We start from the raw sequence: 19,855 nt of genomic DNA, 5'->3' as shown, positions 1-19,855 counted from the left end.
AGACAAGACCAGCAGAAAGGGGTTTGCCGAGGCACTAAGACCCCAGGTACCCTCAGTGGTGCTTCTTTGAAATATGGTACTTTCTGTTCATTTCACACTGTCACCACACTATTTTAAATATTGTGGCTTCATCTCTCTGATTTCTTATATCTGGTTTTGTGAAATATTTGTTGTGGGCGTGTATGGAGATACTTAGTGTTTAAGCTGTTTAGGGATGCTTTAGATACTGTGGCTTTCTTGCTTACCTGGAAAAGTCACATGAAGCTGCCTTATACCGAGTCAGACCATAGACCAATATTTCCTATACATTGACTGGCAGCAGCTCTCTGAGTTGTTCCCCACAAACTCAAGCCCTCCAACCTAAGAATATTTTAACAGGAGATGCTACAGATTGAACCTGGGCCATCCTTCAAGAAATGTGTGTGCCTCACCACTAAGAAGCTCCTTCCCCCATGGTCCATGTTCACCTGTTACATCCTTGTCCTTTTCTCTGTATGTCCTCACCTTTTATAGATGCTTGGGGAGCCATAGCTCGCAAGAGCTTGCTATTTTTACTTGGAGTGTTTGTGCCTGGTTCTTCAGCCCAAAAAGCTTCCAGAGTGGCTTACATATAATCAAAACAGGACAGTCCCCACCTGAAGACTTATGATCTTAAAACAACAACAACCCCGACAACGTAGAAGGGAAAAGGGAAGGTGGGGCAGAGAAGAAAACCAAAACTCAAACACCAATTTCTAAACAATTGTTCCTATAATGCCCAACTGGCACAGTTGAGGACCAGCAGGTGTCTGGTGGAACTGGGCCTCCAGCAAAGCTGACTGAGTGAGCTTCCTGCTTCCCTTCTCTTTCCCCACTGAGGTAGCCTGATGGAAGGGCTGCCCACAGTTGATGGATGAGGGAAAGGAAGGCCGGAGGCGCTGGCCTGTCAAAAAAAGAAAAAAGAAAAGAAAAAAGCTTGGTAGGAAATTATGCATTTTAAATAAATTCACAAGACTGGCTTTCAGATTTTACTGTAGAAATCATACACGACAGAAAGCCTTTGTGAAGATACTTTATCAGTCATCATAATATGATTGATATTAACAATACAGTGGTAAGTAGTAAAGGGATCTCCCATGCTGCAAAAGAGGGTAAAATCTTGAGCAAGTGGATAAGATTTAGGCCAACCTATCTGTACTTCTGGCTTTGCCTCCTTCATTTCTTCTGCAGGTAAGGATTGCCTTATGTGGAAGACAAGATGAATTTTTGAATTAGATGTTTTGGCCCCTCATATCTTTCTAAGCATGTCATAAGAATTTGATTATTTATGTGCGTGTGTGTTTTTCTCTCTCACTCACTCAGACCTCGGAATGAGGCTTCGGAAGCCCCTCGTCCAAAGAACAGCCGTCCACAGGCTCGCAGTGCTATGGAGGATCGTGAAACAGTAAGCTTTTTAAAAAATTAAAAAATAATTCTCCTGTTTTACTTTGTGTACAATAGCCCAGGTAAAAGATTTAACCAGTATGACACTAGTCAGACATTTTATTTATTTCATAAGATTTATACACCTGCTTGATGGTTGCGGGGGTGGGGGTAGGGAGAGAACATCAAGAGAAAATTAAAAATATCGTCTGTAAAAAAGCACTTAAAACCTTCAAAGATTAAAATAAGCTAAAAGCAGATTAAAGCATATATCAACATTCTATATGTCTGGGTAGGCTTGCCTAAACAAAACTGTTTTTAGCAGGCAGGCTGAAAAGAATACAGTCATACCTCGGAAGTTGAATGGAATCTGTTCCGGAAGTCCGTTCGAATTCCAAAATGTTCAGAAACCAAGGCGTGGCTTCCGATTTGCTGCAGGAAGCTCCTGCAGCCAATCAGAAATTGCAGAAGCCCCACTCTGGGTGTTCGGGTTCCAAAGAACGTTCGCAAACTGGAACACTCACTTCCGAGTTTGCAGCATTCGGGAGCCAAAATGTTTGAGTCACAAGGTGTTCAGGATCCAAGGTACAACTGTACAGTGAAGGCACCTGCCTGATGTTAGTAGGGAGTTCTAGAGTGTAGGTGTTGTCACACTAACACATCAGTTTCTTACTCTTGTCTCTTGCAGGCAGCTGTTCCAGGACACAGTGCAGACTGCAGAAACTTGATTGTGACCTGTAACAACATGGAGGGTGAAGCAGGGGGTGCTGCTGGTGCAAATAATGAGCAGGCTGTAGTGTGTGAGCCCCATGGGACTGGGTGAGTGTTATGTACTGAAGTACTCACCCTGGGCCAGCAGGGGGATACTGTAGATAGTTCATATCCACATATGTAAATAAGGGATCGAAAGTGACTTTCAGTGATTGGATAGTTACTGAAAATGGTTACTGTTGCGTTCTAGGTAAAGGTAAAGGTACCCCTGCCCGTATGGGCCAGTCTTGACAGACTCTAGGGTTGTGCGCCCATCTCACTCAAGAGGCCAGGGGCCAGCGCTGTCCGGAGACACTTCCGGGTCACGTGGCCAGCGTGACAAAGCTGCATCTGGCGAGCCAGCGCAGCACACGGAAACGCCGTTTACCTTCCCGCCAGTAAGCGGTCCCTATTTATCTACTTGCACCTGGGGGTGCTTTCGAACTGCTAGGTTGGCAGGCGCTGGGACCGAGCAACAGGAGCGCACCCCACTGCGGGGATTCGAACTGCCAACCTTTCGATCGGCAAGCCCTAGGCGCTGAAGCTTTTACCCACAGCGCCACCCGCATCCCGCTGTTGCGTTCTAGTGGAGCTCTATATAAGCAGGCTGGCTGAACCCTTCAGTTCAGTTCTGTTCTGGCCTGTGAATAAACAAGAGCTGTTTGAAGAATCGCTGTGTCGTCTGATATGTTCACCCACAACTTAACAGCGAGGATGCAGAATTCAAAACGTGCATTGTGGTTTAGACAGGTAGGTAGGTTGGCTGGCTGTTTCTCAGTAAACAATTCAGAGGCTGAAGACGGTGCTGCAACCCTTTTTGCTTTGGGTGATATATGCATAGAGTGTCTCTCTTTGGCTGACTGCTTAGAAACCCCAAAATGCCAATAAATTGATACATGTTTCCCTGCCTCCCAAAGATTTGATTGTTGCTTCTTGCATAAGTAAGTGAAAACAATCAATATTCAGCAATCCTACCTAGAAGCCGCAAACATCTATTTAATTACATTTACCGTAACTTTACAGTCATTTTAGCTTTTAAACGAAGGCACCATTCCATAAGTTGCTGTGTGTTCTCGGAGGCCCTAAACCACGTTCTGTCAGTGTTGCATATGCAGTGCTTTTTTCTGGGGGGACGCATACCCCTAAACATTTTGTGAATCTAAGTTTGGCCTCATTGAGGGGCAGTATTTCATTATGCGTAGGAAAATGAGAGCACCCCTAAACATTTTTTTAAAAAGAAAAGCAGCACTGTGCATATATGTAAAGAGAAGTATGCCAGGTTGATTGAAAAGTATTGATTTTCTTGTCTGTTTCACTCTTTCAAACATGGGTTGTGAGTTTTTCTGTTAACGTTAAGTACGAAAGTTGTGGAGTGTTTTATTTTGGCAGAATACTGTACTTTCTAGTCACTTCTTCTTTAAAAGAAGCTAGTAGAGCTGGCAAAGTGTGCAAGGAAATGAGTAAGTGCAAAACTGACTAGGTTTTGCTTGAACAAAACTTGGAAAGATTCTAAACTTCTCCTGTGTTGGAGATCCTTGTAACTGGAGATGCTGAGTACTGAATCAGGGGGCTATCTGCATGGAACCCTGTGCTTTGGTGCTAGGTTAAGTACCAACCTCCTAAGATTACACTTGTTGTTGTTGTATAGTCGTGTCCGACTCTTCGTGACCCCATGAACCAGAGCACGCCAGGCACTCCTGTCTTCCACTGCCTCCCGCAGTTTGGTCAAACTCATGTTCGTAGCTTCAAGAACACTGTCCAACCATCTCGTCCTCTGTCGTCCCCTTCTCCTTGTGCCCTCCATCTTTCCCAACATCAGGGTCTTTTCCAGGAAGGCTTCTCTTCTCAAAGTATTGGAGTCTCAGCTTCAGGATCTATCCTTCCAGTGAGCACTCAGGGCTGATTTCCTCAAGAATGGATAGGTTTGATCTTCTTGCAGTCCATGGGACTCTCAGGAGTCTCCTCCAGCACCATAATTCAAAAGCATCAATTCTTCGGCGATCAGCCTTCTTTATGTTCCAGCTCTCAGTTCCATACATCACTACTGGGAAAACCATAGCTTTAACTATACGGACCTTTGTTGGCAAGGTGATGTCTCTGCTTTATAAGATGCTGTCTAGGTTTGTCATTGCTTTTCTCCCAAGAAGCAGGCGTCTTTTAATTTTGTGGCTGCTGTCACCATCTGCAGTGATCATGCAGCCCAAGAAAGTAAAATCTCTCACTGCCTCCATTTCTTCCCTTTCTATTTGCCAGGAGGTGATGGGCCCAGTGGCCATGATCTTCATTTTTTTGATGTTAAGCTTCAGACCATATTTTGCGCTCTCCTCTTTCACCCTCAATAAAAGTTTCTTTAATTCCTCTTCACTTTCTGCCATCAAGGTTGTGCCATCTGCATATCTGAGGTTGTTGATATTTCTTCCAGCAATCTTAATTCCGGCTAGGGATTCATCCAGCCCAGCCTTTCGCATGATGAATTCTGCATATAAGTTAAATAAGCAGGGAGATAATATACAGCCTTGTCGTACTCCTTTCCCAATTTTGAACCAATCAGTTGTTCCATATCCAGTTCTAACTGTAGCTTCTTGTCCCACATAGAGATTTCTCAGCAGACAGATGGGGTGATCAGGCACTCCCATTTCTTTAAGAACTTGCCATAGTTTGCTGTGGTCGACACAGTCAAAGGCTTTTGCATAGTCAATGAAGCAGAAGTAGATGTTTTTCTGGAACTCTCTAGCTTTTTCCATAATCCAGCGCATGTTTGCAATTTGGTCTCTGGTTCCTCTGCCTCTTCTAAATCCAGCTTGCACTTCTGGGAGTTCTCGGTCCACATACTGCTTGAGCCTACCTTGTAGAATTTTAAGCATAACCTTGCTAGCGCGTGAAATGAGTGCAATTGTGCGGTAGCTGGAGCATTCTTTGGCACTGCCCTTCTTTGGGATTTGGATGTAGACTGATCTTCTCCAATCTTCTGGCCACTGCTGAGTTTTCCAAACTTGCTGGCATATTGAGTGTAGCACCTTAACAGCATCATCTTTTAAAATTTTAAATAGTTCAGCTGGAATATCATCACTTCCACTGGCCTTGTTATTTGCAGTGCTTTCTAAGGCCCATTTGACTTGTATAAACTAGTACAGAGTTCATGAATGGAGAAACCAGTTACTGAACTGAAGTTACTGAAAATACAGACATGTGGGGGATATTCAGTGTGAATGAACAAGTGGCTGCCAGCGAATGGAAGCACTTCCTCATAATTAATCTGTTTCTTTCAGTGAGTTCCATGGATTTGGTCATAGCCACTAGGCTCAATTATTTGTTGAAAGTATTAAGTTACCCCCTGGCAGCCAGCAATGTGGTGTTTACATTCAGAAGCCTCAGGAAAGTGTCGATGCTGTGGCACAACAGGGGCTGGAGATAATCATATTAGGAGGCCTGTGGATTTTCCATGGGGTATCAAGTTAATGGGCCAGCGGTCTTAGCATGGCATTTATGTTGTGGCTTGCTTAGGGTTATAGTTAGCTTTGTATAAAATGAAATAGAAGTGGTGGCGTGTTGCTTTGACTACATTATATGCTAAGAAAAAGAATCAAGGGTACTGGATTCTCATCTTGTGCCTATGGCATGTCCCTTAGGGAGGCCCAACAGGAGACACTCCTGCCAATAGCAGACTTCAGACTGTGGACACTCCACCCCAGACCAAGGCAAAAAAGAGAGCTTCTGTGAAGCCGCTTAACACCTTGGCGGCTCATGTCAAGGCAAAAAAGACCAAGATCAAGGCAAAAAAGAGAGGTTCTGTGAAGCTGATTGACACCTTGATGGCCCATGTCCGTGGAAAACAAGCACAGCTCATCACTTCTCTTGACAGGTGCACCTAGTTTCATGGGGGCCAGTCTGATTCCTTGAGTTGGGCATTCTGGTAAATCAGCCCAGCAGTTTCCAAAGTGGGTGGTATCCCCTCCTCGTAGGTGGTGGGATTACCTAGGCAGGTGCTAAGAGGCAGGTGGTTGCTAGAGGTGTCAGTAGTTTTCAAACCTTGAAAAACTGGTGTCACTGGATCAAATTCATCAATTTTGTTGAATTAAACTAAATAGTTTCAATTGAACTTTGTTTTTTTTGTTTTTTTATAATAATATTTTATTAAGTTTAACAATAAAAAGATACAACCAAACATAGAATAATAAAAACACAGGGAAAATATAAAACACAACAATACAAACTTTCACAATACATAAAATACAAACATTTAACCTAACAAGGAAAAAAAAACAATCAACACACAAAAAATAGAATAGGAAAAACACATATCACTCTTTTCTAATTATTCATCTTCGATTAACTTATTTTCCTGACTTCCTCATGCCTCCCTTTTTTATATCCCTTTTTAACAGTTCAGCAAATTCGTATCGTACTTCTTTGTCCTTATATATTTTACCTCCCAAATTTATAATTTCAATTTTTTATCTCTTGTTACTAGAACCCCTTCATTTTCTTTCAATGTCATCAGCATTCATATATTTTACAGTACTTCTGTAAATAAATTTTAAATTTCCTCCAATCTTCTTCCACCAACTCTTCTCCCTGATCTCGGATTCTGCCAGTCATCTCAGCCATTTCCACATAGTCAATTACTTGCATCTGCCATTCTTCCAAGGTGGGTAATTCTTGTGTCTTCCAATGCTTTGCGATGAGTATTCTTGCTGCTGCTGTAGCATACATAAAAAAAGTTCTATCCTTCTTTGGCACCAATTGGCCAACTATGCCCAGGAGAAAGGCCTCTGATTTCTTCACAAAAGTGTATTTAAGTACCTTTTTCATTTCATTATAAATCATCTCCCAGAAGGCCTTAATCCTCGGGCACGTCCACCAAAGGTGAAAGAATGTACCTTCAATTTCTTTACATTTCCAACATTTATTATCGGGCAAATGGTATATTTTTGCAAGCTTGACTGGGGTCATGTACCACCTATACATCATTTTCATAATATTCTCTCTTAGGGCATTACATGCCGTAAATTTAATCCCAGTGGTCCACAACTGCTCCCAGTCAGCAAACATGATATTATGTCCTATATCTTGTGCCCATTTAATCATAGCAGATTTTACCATTTCTTCCTCAGTACTCCATTTCAACAGCAAATTATACATTCTTGAAAATATCTTAGCATTGGGTTCTAACAATTCTGTTTCCAACTTTGATTTTTCCACCTGAAAACCAATTCTTTTATCTTGATTATAAACCTCTCTTATTTGAAAATAATGTAACCAGTCTCGCACCTTCACTTTGAGCTTCTCATAACTCTGCAATTTCAGCTTGTCACCTTCCTGTTCCAAAATTTCACAATACTTTGGCCATTTCCCCTCCATATTAAGTTTTTTCATAGCTTTCGCTTCCATTGGTGATAACCACCTTGGGGTTTTGTTCTCCAAAAAATCTTTATATCTTATCCAGACATTAAATAAATGAATAAATATGCAATTGATTGTTCCTGTTTTGAGTTTTATTGAGTTTTAGCTTCCTTATTGGGTTACGCAAAGCAGTATTCTGGGCGATGCTTTACTGGGGGGCTCTGGGCATGAGTTTATGGAACCAAGGGGGCAGTTGCCAGGAAAAGTTTGAAATGCCAGACTAGTGGTTCCCAAAGGATGATTCATTAGTGGCCTTGGGTGATCATCTAATGCAGGGATGAGCTGACTTCAAGGGCTCATCCACACTTTCGTATATGCCATGATACCTAGGCACAGGTCCATGATTTGTAGCTGTGTTTGCTGCTGAACAAGAAGAAACATCAATTGGGTTTTCTGTGGATTGGTGTTAGTTCCACTTCAGTGATAAGCAACAGGTTTTCTCAGGGAAAGCACTGAGGCAAGCAGAAAACCGCTCAGACCAGTCCTACAAATAAGGGGCCTGTGCCTGGAAATCATGGCACAAATGGAAGTGTGAGTAAGCTAAAAGTCTTGCATGATCAAGTCCCCTCTTCTCTCCCATCAGGTTTCAATACCACTGTTCCACCTGTGTGTTAAATTTACAAAGCAGAAGTCAAGTGCCTCTTCAAGATCTTTTCACAGTTAAGGCATAATTCAACCAGGGTTAAGTGATGCTGTGTATGTGTGCTTGCTTAAGAGCAGCCTGCCTTAATGTGGTGCCCTGCAGAGCAGCCAGCACAGATTGGGAGAGACTGCCTGAAAACATGAAGAAGTGCCTTTCTGAGATCACATTTAAGCTGAGTCCTCTTGGCAAAAATCCCAGCTTTGTTGCTGACCCATAGCTAAGTTCATATGGATCTACATATTTCAAAGCAGGTTCTCAACCACTGAGCTGTGGCTCTACCCATCAAAGCTAACCTTTGCACCTATTTGTATTGTTAAGGCTGTTTGGGAAAGGGCCATAGCCTACTGGTAGAGCATTGGCTTTGCATGCAGAAGGTCCCCAAGTTCAATCCCCAATGGTGGCTCCAAGTAAGGCTGAGAGAGATTTCCTGTCTGAAACTCTGGAGAGCCACTTCCAGTCTGTGTAGACAACACTGAGCTGCATGGACCAATTTGATTTAAGGCAAGCTACCCGTGTTCTTTTGTTTTCTATTGGAAGGTGGGACATAAGCACTTTATTTAAAACAACAACAACCCTGCTACTCCACATTCCTGCCATTGAATCAAAAGATCATAGAATTGCAGAGTTGGAAGGGACCCCCAAGGCTCATCCAGTCTAACCCCCTGAAATGCAGGAATCACAGCTAAAGCTCCCCTGACAGATGACCATCCAACCTCTGTTCCAAAACCTCCAAGGAAGGAGAGCCCACCACATTCTAAGGGAATTCATTCCACCATGAAACAGCTCTTTGATCAGGCTGCTTCTTTCCTTTGGCTTCTCCCATGAATGTGGCAACGCTTGTCTTTTTTCTTCTACCCATTGTTTAATTTTAGACTTTCTGCTTTTCTTCATAGAGAGGAGGGTGAAGGCTTCTTGAATGTATTCATATCAAACACTGTGAAGATTGATACGGAGCTGAATGAGGAGGAGCAAAACAGTATCTCAAAAATACTTTCTTGGGTAAGTTCATCTTCATGTGGGCAAGTTCCTAGATTTGTAATAGCGGCACTCATTCATGCAACAAAGGACGAAAACAGCATTTGTGGATTTAAAAAAGTGGTTTGCCATTGTACTGCCATCTCAGTTGTGAGTCTTGGGGGAGGGCAAGGTCCTGACTAACTGCAGATTTGAAAGCTGAGGCAGCTGAATAGATCTTTGGGTTGGGGTACTTGGCTGGTTTCAGTTTTGTTATAATACACCCATTGTCTAAAACGTTTTAAATAGTTTTAAACTGTTTTTGTCTTGCATGTTTTTTGTTTTTTGTGGAATATACCTGGGGAGAGAGGATCTAGGAACAGCAGCCCCATCACAGTGGTTCAGGGTAGGGGGAGGAATGATGTAGGAGCTGGGGTAGGCAGGGTAAAAGGCACACGGCACAGGCAGTTGGTGACTCTGCCATGTGCCAGTTCCTCTTTGAACTCGAGGACTTATCTTATCAGCCAGCCGTCAGGTCTATGGCTGCTGGTGCTGAATGCGAAGTTGGCTCGGAGTGAGACCATCCTCATCCATTGTTCCACTGTGGATGTGGAGGCTCGTCTACATGATATAATTGAGACCTGGGTGGGTGAGCAGGGTGGAGTTGGTCTCACCCAGTTGTGCTTGCCTGGATACTTGGTGCAGCATCAGGGCAGACTTGAGGGTCAGGGAAGGGGGTGTTGCTGTGATCTATAGAAATTCTCTCTCTCTCCAGTGTCTCTGTCCAGTGTGGGGCAGGGATCAAGAATGTGTGTTCCCTGGCATTGGGCAATCACAACAGATTAGGGATTCTGCTGGTTTACTGCCCATCTTGCTGCCAAGCAATCTCCCTGCCCGAGCTGACAGAGCTGGTCTCAGTGTTGAGGACCCCCAGACTGGTGATTCTGGTGAACTTCAATATCCATGCTGAGGTGACTGGCTCTGGAGTGGCTCAGGACCTCATGGCTGCCACAATGATCATGGGGCTGTCCCAACAAGTCACCAGCCCAACACTTGTGGCAGGCCACATTCTGGGCCTTGTATTCTCAACTGGGCAGGAAGAGGGTGATTTGAAGGTGGGGGACATTGACATCAGTCCCTTGTCATGGTCAGATCCTGTTGAGGTTTAGGCTGTCAGCATCTTTCCCCCTCCTCCGAGGCGAGGGTCCTGCATGAATGGTCCTCCCTCAAAGGCTGATAGACCCAATGAGTTTCCAGAAGGCTCTGGGAGATTTTCTGGCTGATATGACTGACTCTCCTGTTGAAGCCCTGGCCCACCTCTGGAACATCCAAATGACAATTGACACAATTGCCCCTGGGCACCCTTTTCCACTTCATGGAGCCCACTTGGCTCCATGGTATACTCCAAAGCTTAGGATGAGGAAACAAGTGAGGCAGCCTGAACACAAGTGGAGGGAAGATCTGGTTGAATGCAGTTGAACACGGGTGAGGGCTCATTATCAAGCCTACCTAGCAGCAGTGAAGGCAGCAAAGAGGGCATATTTTGCTGCCTCCATTGCATCCTCACTATGTCGTCTGGCAGGGCTTTTCCTGGTAGCATGGCGCCTCATTACAATCTGAACCAAAGGAGATGGTGTAACTAACGGTAGCTCGCTATGACTTGTTTGCAAATCATTTTGTGGATAAAATCGCTTGCATCCACTGTGATCTTGACTCCACTGTTATAGCAGATCAATCTCATGGGGTGTCTAGACCTGTTGGATGAGTTTCAGTTAGTAAGGTTCAAGGATGTGGACAAGGTGCTTGAATCAGTCAGGGTGATAACTTGCACTCTGTACCCTTGCCCCTCTTTGCTGTTAAAAACTAGCAGGGTGGGGACAGCAGTCTGGGCCAGGGATGTGGTTAGTGCCTCCCTGTGAGAGGGGCTGGCAGTGACAAAGCCACACCTCAAGAAACCGTCTCTGGATTTGGAAAATCTAAGTACCGTATTTTTCGCTCTATAGGACGCACTTTTTCCCCTCCAAAAATTAAGGGGAAATGTGTGCGCGCCCTATGGAGCGGATGCAGGCTCCTTGGCTTCAGCGATAGCAACGCAGAGCCCCTGAAGCGCAGAGGGAGCACTCTCTCCGTGCTCCGGAGGCTTCCTGTTGCTTTCGCTGAAGCCTGGAGAGCGAGAGGGGTCGATGCGCACCGACCCCTCTCACTCTTCAGGCTTCAGGGATAGCCGCCTGAAGCCTTCGGAGCGCAGCGCGAGTTCCCGCTGCACTCCGCAGGCTTCAGGTTCCTTTCACTGAAGCCAGGAGAGTCTTGCTCTCCCGGCTTCAGCAAAGGAACCCGAAGCCTCTGGAGCGCAGTGGTAACTCGCGCTGCGCTCCGAAGGCTTCAGGGATAGCCGGAGGCTTCAGGTTCCTTTTGCTGAAGCCGGGAGAGCAAGATTCTCCTGGCTTCAGCAGAGAGGGAGAGCTGCGCGGCGCTCCTTCAGCCAAGCGGGAGGAGAAATGGAAGGGGCTCTGTTTCTCCTGCCGCTTCGCTTCGCTGAAGGGGCGCTGAGCAGAGAGAGGGAGAATTTTTTTTTTATGTTCTCCCCCTCTTAAACAAGGTGCGTCCTATGGTCGGGTGCGTCCTATAGAGCGAAAAATATGGTAGCTACCAGCCAGTTGCTTATCTCCTCTTCTTGGGGAGAACAGGATGCTGGACTGGACTGGCTTAATCTAGCAGGCTCTTCTGATGTTCTTATGTTCTATGTGAGAATCAGGAGAAAGATAGTATTTGTCATCTTTAGTTCCCCTATTTCAAGTCTCTTGCCTGATTGGTTGTCAGGGGGAACCTTACTTGGGTTGATCAAAAGTCTATTTTCTTGGTTTGTGCTTTCAGACCTTTGTCCCTGAGATTCAGGATCAGAATGTAGACTATGCAGGAGCTCTAGACTATAGTTTGGAAAACATAAGCAGCAGAGGCTTTTTCACTCACTGGCAGAGAGATGTGGGGCAGTGCTATGGGGAGAGGTGGCTCTGAGTTCACAGTCACTTTTTTTGTCTCTTTTGGGGCAGCGAAATTACCTGGACTCAGTGGCCCTATCCTAACAGGTTTGCCAGATAGATAGAGCAGTAGGAATAGTAATTGTGAGGGGAAAGCTCTTGGGCAGGGGTCAGCAAACTTTTTCAGCAGGGGGCCGGTCCACTGTCCATCAGACCTTGTGGGGGGCCGGACTATATTTGGGAGGGGAGAATGAACACATTCCTATGCCCCACAAATAACTGAGAGATGCATTTTAAATAAAAGCACACATTCTACTCATGTAAAAACACCAGGCAGGCCCATAGCTGTCAACCATCCCTTATTTGGCAGGAAACTCCCTTATCCCAGCACTGTGTCCCGCTGCTGTCCCTTATTGATGATGTCCCTTAAATTTCCCAGGTTTCATGCTCACCCGGCTCGGGAGGAAGCAGCGGCTCGGGGTCCTCCACCGCGAGAGAGAGCGCGCGCACGAGCTGCTGCATCTCCATCTCTCCCTTTTCCCCCTCAGGGGCGCATAGTGACGAGACGCGTGGCGGCGGGCAGGTAGGCAGCCCATCTCTTGCAAGACTTCTGCTGCGCTGCCAGGGGAAGCCTGAGGGAGGAGGAAGAGGAGGGGATGGGGAGGGATGCAGAAGGGTGGCACTTCAGCGGCCACCGCGGCGCCGCAACCACCTCATGCCAGGCTGGTGGGTGGTGTGGGCGAGAGTCTCTCTCCCTCCCTCCCTCTCTCTCTCTGGTGGGGAAGGGCCGATGGAACTCCTCGCACCAGGACGACGGCAGCCCCAACGTCCTGCTTAGCATAACCTCCAACCAGTGCAGCATCTTAATGTAGTGATTTCCCCCTCTGCATCCCTTTCATAACTCTATTTTTATAAATCATTTGTCCATCCATAGTTCAAATTTTTACTACAAGTTTTCTGCCAATCCTACCAATGTATGTAACTATTTACAATAGCTTTTCAACTAAATTATAAACTTTCCCCATTCTTTATTAAAGAGGTCCTCTTCCTGGTTTCTAATTCTGCCTGTAAGGTTTGCCATCTCAACGTCGTCCATCAGTTTTGTCTGCCCCTCTTCTTTGGTGGGAGTTGTAGACCCTTTGGATCATCTAGTCCAACCCCCTGCAAAACACAGTCAGTCGCAGCAAAAGCAGCATGGCTCCATCAGTGCCAGACTTCTGTATAAGCTAAGCAAAATCCCTTATTTTGGCTGCTGATCCCTTATTTTCGAGGCTGCCGGTCCCTTATTTTCAAATCTGTAAGTTGACAGCTATGGGCAGGCCCCACAAATAAGATGCATTTTAAATAAAAGGACACATTCTACTCATGTAAAAACACGCTGATTTCCAGACCGTCCACAGGGATTGAGAAGGCGATTGGGCCAGATCCGGCCCCCGGGCCTTAGTTTGCCTACCCATGCACTTGGGCATGTGGCAAATGCAGTCTTTTTCTGGAGTTTCTATAGGACCTGCCTGCTGTATGCAGCTCTGCCTTAATTCTCACAGGTTCCAAAGAAGGAACTCAAACAGGGATGGAAGGCCACATTTTCTGTTTTAAAAAAGATATTCCATATAATGCCAAAAGAAAGGAGCAAAACAGGCATGTAGCTAAGTACCTGAAAAAGAGATAGTCTGACCTGCCCATCTCTAAAACCCAGATAACTGTCATTTGAACAGAATGGTTGGGATTCTTCCCCACCCCCTCCCCAAAAGCAGTTTTCTGAAGAAGTCACAGGAGTTGAGCTGCTTTAAAACCTTGATTTCATCCGGACAGAAAACCTCCATTTCTGAAAGAATTGCAATCAGCGTGCGTGTGAGGAGAAGGCCCTCCTATACCTGAATGCTTGTCAAGCTACTCCCCAGCCCCCAACTTTCAATAGATTCTCCCCCACCAACCTGCCTACCACTTCTGCCCAAGAAAATGTCACTCTCCTGTAATGGAGGAAAGGGATCCTGTGTGGTGGTTTTCCCCCCACCTTAGAGAGGGAACTACTCCAGGGATTAGCCGTAGGTGCAGAAAACCTATCATGGTAGCTACAAACTTCTGATTTTCTCTTTAGCCTTTAAGTGGCACCAAATAGTTTTCTTCAGATTGCTGAGTGGCTTAAGGATGCTTACCAAGCTAGACTGATTATGAGGGGGCGGGGGCGGGCGGGTGATGTGGTGATTCTTTTGACTGGCCTTGAGTTGCTTTAGCAATTGCCTTTCTCGTGAGCATATCTGATAGGCTGGGAGATTAGATGAACCTTCTGGTGAATTTTGTTGCCATTGGCAGCAGCTCAAGTGCAGTATTCCTGGCCGAGGCCCCTTCACCTACTCATATGCGTTACCAGTTTGTGGTATCAGCTCTGTGCAAATTTTGAGACAAGCTCATCTGCTGTTTGAGCTCCCTGGCTTTGCTTAGAAGCAAATAGGACAGCATTTTTTTAGGGGCCCCCTAATGAGTCCAAACCTTAAAAAAAAAAAGTTTAGATTAAAAAGTTTAGATTCAATAAAGAAAGAAAATTCATAAAGATAAAACGCAAAGCCAGAAACTTACACACATTTAACTTGTGCACATTCAGCTGGTCCCTTCCAACTCTAAAGTTCTTTGGTTCTGTGATTTAAATGCACGGCAATAAAAAATGGAAATTAAAAGCCAGAGGTTCCAGGATAAATAGCATCCAACCACCACTGGGTTTTTACTGTACACGATTTTGGTTTTAGGCGTGATCCCCAGAATGTAACCCCTGCGTAAGTTTCAGAGAGGCTTCACTCAAAATATTACAGCAGATTGAACATTGTCATTAAACATATTAATCCAAAATGTTAACACCCCCCCCCCCAATATTTCCAGAAACCTGTTAGGCTGATTCTAACAGTATTCTTTTATAATAAGTTAACTCAATAATTGCTAATATATTCCAGATTTTTTCAATCCATCCACATATTGTAAGAGATGTACTGCCCGCCCCCTATTATTATTATTATTATTAATAGTTTTCATAATCTTAGTAGAAGTTATGACATAATACTGATTATTGATCATTTTCCAGGATAGCATGCTTTAGATAGGTCAAAAAGAACTATTTTAGATTCCAAGGGTATAAGGATATCCTAACATGTCAGAAATATTATCCCAAACAGATTTTTAAAATATCCAGACCATCACATTGGTTCTTCATTTGAAGCATCTGTACCTCTTTCTACAAATCAGATTGGGTTAAGTTCTTTCATCCTGCACATGGGATGGACATTCTGTCACGGACCATTACAGAACAGGGAGGCTGGGTCTACTCCTAGGTCAGGGAAAAGGAGCTCAGTGGATGAAGAATGATCCCTGATAACTTCAAGGCATTTCCCCCCACCACAGTTCACTCTTAAGTACATCCACTTTATGTCCTGTTTTCCCGAACTCTGTCTAACTTCCCTTCAATATTAGTTAGGGGTCCAGTACAGTGGTACCTCGGGTTACAGACACTTCAGGTTACATACGCTTCAGGTTAAAGACTCCGCTAACCCAGAAATAATACCTCGGGTTAAGAACTTTGCTTCAGGATGAGAACAGAAATCATGCTCGGCGGTGCGGCAGCAGCGGGAGGCCCCATTAGTGAAAGTGGTGCTTCAGGTTAAGAACTGTTTCAGGTTAAGAATGGACCTCTGGAACGAATTAAGTACTTAACCTGAGGTACCACTGTAATGCCGCAGTGGCGTCTACCAGCAACATGAACCCTGTAAGTGTTGCTCACAAGTGTGGTGTGTAGTCTGACCTCCTGAAAGAATGCCCTGTCTAGGTTTCCAAAGGGAGAATGGCTGGCTGACAATGGGGAGTCTCTCTTGCAAAATGCAGTGCAGCAGGGACACTTTGGTTGGTCTTGTTTTGGGAACGTTGGCACTTCAGGCTGCTGGGTGGCAGGAGGATTGCAAGCCTAGACTCCTGGCTTTCATGCAAATATAAGATAAAATGGTTTCTGGGTGAGAGATTGAATTGGAGCAATGTATGATTATTAGCTCCCGTTGCTTGGTTCCTGCTCCTGCCAACCTAGCAGTTCGAAAGCACGCCAGTGCAAGTAGATAAATAGGTACTGCTCCGGCAGGAAGGTAAACGGCGTTTCCGTGTGCTGCTCTGGTTCGCCAGAAGCGGCTTAGTCATGCTGGCCACATGACCCGGAAGCTGTACGCCAGCTCCCTCAGCCAATAAAGCGAGATGAGCACCGCAACCCCAGAGTCGGCCACGACTGGACTTAATGGTCAGGGGTCCCTTTACCTTTACTTTATTTGATTATTTCCTCTATATCCCACTTTTCCCTGCAATGGTCTCTCATTTTATCCCCACAACAACCTAGGCTGGCATGCAGTGACTGGTCACACCCAATGAATTTTATGGCTGAACGGGGATTTGAACCCGGTCACCCAAGGGCCTGGTCCAGCACTTGAACCACTACATCACACTGCCTCTTAGTGAATGAGTCATATTAAGAATTACACTGGAGGTGCAAAAAGAAGAACAGGACACATTACTATATGCAGTGAACCTATAACTCTGCACAAAAATACTGGAAGATGATTATTAGAATAATAACAAAAAAAATTGAAATCTAAAGTTCCCTTAGATCCAGTCTGATTGCCGCTTGGCAGCCAAGGCTGGCTCTCAGTGCTTTTTTAAATTATTTATTTAAAATGTGTATACACTGCAGCTAAGCAGAGCAGAATTAGCAGGGTAACAGGACCCCCCCCCAAAAAGTTACTTTAGATGCCTTAATGTTTTAGCTGACACACATAGAATATATCAAACACGTACTGGTACACATCTGGGGGCAGCCGCAGCAGTGCCCCAGGTGAAATTCTAGAGCCTAAGCAGAGTGTCAGTGGCAAAACATGAGGAAATGACATGCATGAATTTGGCCTCTAGGACTAAACAGATGAAATACCATATTTTTCACTCTATAGGACGCACCCGACCATAGGACGCACCTTGTTTTAGAGGGGGAGAACAAGAAAAAAAAAATCTACCCCTCTCTGCTCAGCACCCCTTCAGTGAAGCGGCAGGAGAAACGGAGCCCCTTCCATTTCTCCTCCCGCTTGGCTGAAGGAGCTCCGCGCAGCTCTCCCTCTCTGCTGAAGCCAGGAGAGTCTTGCTCTCCCGGCTTCAGCAAAAGGAACCCGAAGCCTTCGGAGCACAGCACAAGTTCCCGCTGCGCTCCAAAGGCTTCAGGCCTTCCCTGAAGCCTGGAGAGCGAGAGGGGTCGGTGCTCACCGACCCCTCTTGCTTTCCAGGCTTCAGCGAAAGCAACGCATAGCCTCTGGAGCGCAGAGGGAGCGCTCCCTCTGCACTTCGGAGGCTTTGCGTTGCTATCGCTGAAGCCAAGGAGCCTGCATTCCCTCCATAGGACGCACACACATTTCCCCTTAATTTTTGGAGGGGGAAAAGTGTGTCCTATAGAGGGGAAAATGCGGCATGTTAGAGTAAAGAAGTGTAGACCTTTTTCGGTAGATTAGTAAACAACATTCAGAGATTTATTGATTCCTGATCAAATGAACTATGCACAAGCTATGTGTTTTATTATAAATACTTTGCAAACCAGACAAAGCTAAGCAACTGTCACCTCACATTCAGATTGGTTTTTAAGCATCTGCCTTGGCTGCTCATCTACTACTGAGCCAGATTTATGGTTCTTGAGTTAATTTACAAGGCCCTGAGCTGCTTAGGTACTGGGTACTTCAGGGACTGCCTAAACCCTAATATCCCAGCTCATTGACTGAGATCACCCGCAGGAGCGTTGTTGTTCATTCCCCAAGTTGGTGAGGCTTCTTTGACAACAATGAAAAACCAAGCCTTTCATGTCATTGGCCGAGTGCTGTGGAACACCCTGCCAATAGAGATTCAGCAGGCTTCTTTGCCAACTTAAGTCCCTGCTCAAGATGTTTCTATTCTTATTATATAGGCAGTTAAGAATACAACTTTCCATAATAGTTCGTTGATTCCTGATTTTAAATTTTTGCATAATCTTTATTGTATGGGCTTTATATACAATTCTTGTAAACCACTCTGATTTCTTTTTAACGAATAACGGAATATAAGTAAGTGCTTGTCCTTAATAGTTTCCTTGTATGTTTGCTTTCACCTAGATAACAGGGGAAACTGTTGAGACTGGGATGAATGAGCAGGAGGCACCAATGAATGGTAAGCTATTGGAAATAGATGAACTGCTTTGGTAGAAAGCTTATTTATTCCCAGATGTCGATCAACATGGTGGTGGTGGCAGTGCAGGGAGATGATCCCCCCCCAACATACACCTGGTGTAGGAAGGGTTATGGACTGGTTATAGAGTGGTCAGGCATTGGGCTTGCCCACAGTTTGCTTCTGCGATGCCCACCAAGCACATGTCTGAGAGACTTTCCGCTTGTCCTGAGCTTTCGAGGCACAAGTCAAAGAGGTTTTCCATTCGCCCCGCCACTTTCCCTGGGGAAACCCTTAGCCCTGAACCTGAGCAGACATCAGTCCACAGGAAACCTGATTGACATTTGTTCCGATCCAGTGGTAAAGAGCGGGTTTTCCCAGGGGAAAGTGGTGGGGAGAATGAGCTCATAGATGTGTAGTCTGGGGAGAAGCCAAACTAGACAGTTTTGATGTGGACTCATTATTTTATTTTATATAAATAGGGAGAGTCACATAAGTACTCCTCCCAGTAGTTACTCTTTGTAATAGCTGGGCTATATAGACTCATCTTAAAATCTTGGCTATGTGCAACTGCATCTCCTTATTTATTTTTATGCTGGGTATGCTCCATGTTTGCTTGGTCATGTGCTAACGATAAATAAATAAATAATTGAAAAGAAAAGAAAAGAAAAGGATTACGGTTCAGGCAGCATGGAATTCTTTTTTGCAAACCGCTTTGAGGTTAGTTTGTTCGTTTTTTTTTACAAAAGCAGCATATAAATTTTATGAAATAATAAAAATAATAAAAGGAATAAAGTCCACTCTGGTGGCCTTACATCTGTGATCCATTCGGACATGCAGGCTATCCCTTGATGTTGCTTGTTCACCCCTTGATTATACATGTGGAGTCTCACTTAGCTGTAATGTTGGTGGGTGTGTTTTCCCTCTCCGCAGACTTGCTTCTGACTCAGAACAACGTGAATCCCATGTTGGGGGAGCCTCCAACTTTCAAGATGGAATATGACAACAGTATTCCCCTGGAGGCTTCTGTTGACATCATACCTCCTGTTCATTTCAGCGGTGAGGCACTTGAGGAGTGCCTTAGTCAAGTATCCCAAGTAGATGGCGCACCTGCCCTGTTGTTCCTGGATCAGCCGGTTTTCACTGAAAATGCGTAAGAGGCCCTCCCCTCCTGCTCCCCAGCCTGGTTGCAGATTTCATAGAGAAAGCTACCTAGATGTAGCTTTCAGCACCAAAGGCTGGTGGAGCTCTTGCTTCTCCTTTCTGTGGTTTTCTGTAAGGGGAGGGTTTATTCTGCTTTTTCTGAATACCAAAGCCTGTGCAGCTAAAAAGCTGGAATTGTGCCACAATGATTTGTTTGTTTTTTCAAAAAACAAATAATCCAAAAGAAGTTTATTTTATATACAAGTATTTTTTCTAGTCTTAGCAACTTGTAGCTCACTGTAAACCTTTGCCTATCAAATTGTCTAGTCTCGTGATATCCAGTATTGCAAAACTGCAATAATTTAACTCTTGTTAAATTTTGACT

The 19,855-nt window shown here is 44.9% G+C and overlaps 1 protein-coding gene across 1 annotated transcript in view; it reads left to right on the top strand.

The window, feature by feature from the left end:
- The window catches only part of LOC128406958 (heat shock factor protein 3-like), a 56,962-nt gene extending 37,478 nt beyond the window's left edge, over positions 1–19,484 (top strand). The window contains exons 7-11 of the mRNA XM_053374856.1: positions 1,342–1,423; positions 2,090–2,220; positions 9,091–9,196; positions 18,276–18,330; positions 19,261–19,484. Of these exons, the coding sequence (XP_053230831.1) occupies positions 1,342–1,423; positions 2,090–2,220; positions 9,091–9,196; positions 18,276–18,330; positions 19,261–19,484 (598 nt within the window). The remainder of the gene's footprint in view (positions 1–1,341; positions 1,424–2,089; positions 2,221–9,090; positions 9,197–18,275; positions 18,331–19,260) is intronic.
- Positions 19,485–19,855: the final 371 nt, after the last annotated feature.

Source organism: Podarcis raffonei, chromosome Z, assembly GCF_027172205.1.
Source record: "Podarcis raffonei isolate rPodRaf1 chromosome Z, rPodRaf1.pri, whole genome shotgun sequence".
Lineage (NCBI taxonomy): Eukaryota > Metazoa > Chordata > Lepidosauria > Squamata > Lacertidae > Podarcis > Podarcis raffonei.
Note: the sequence above shows the minus strand (reverse complement) of the source record. Positions and strands in the feature narration are given on the sequence as shown.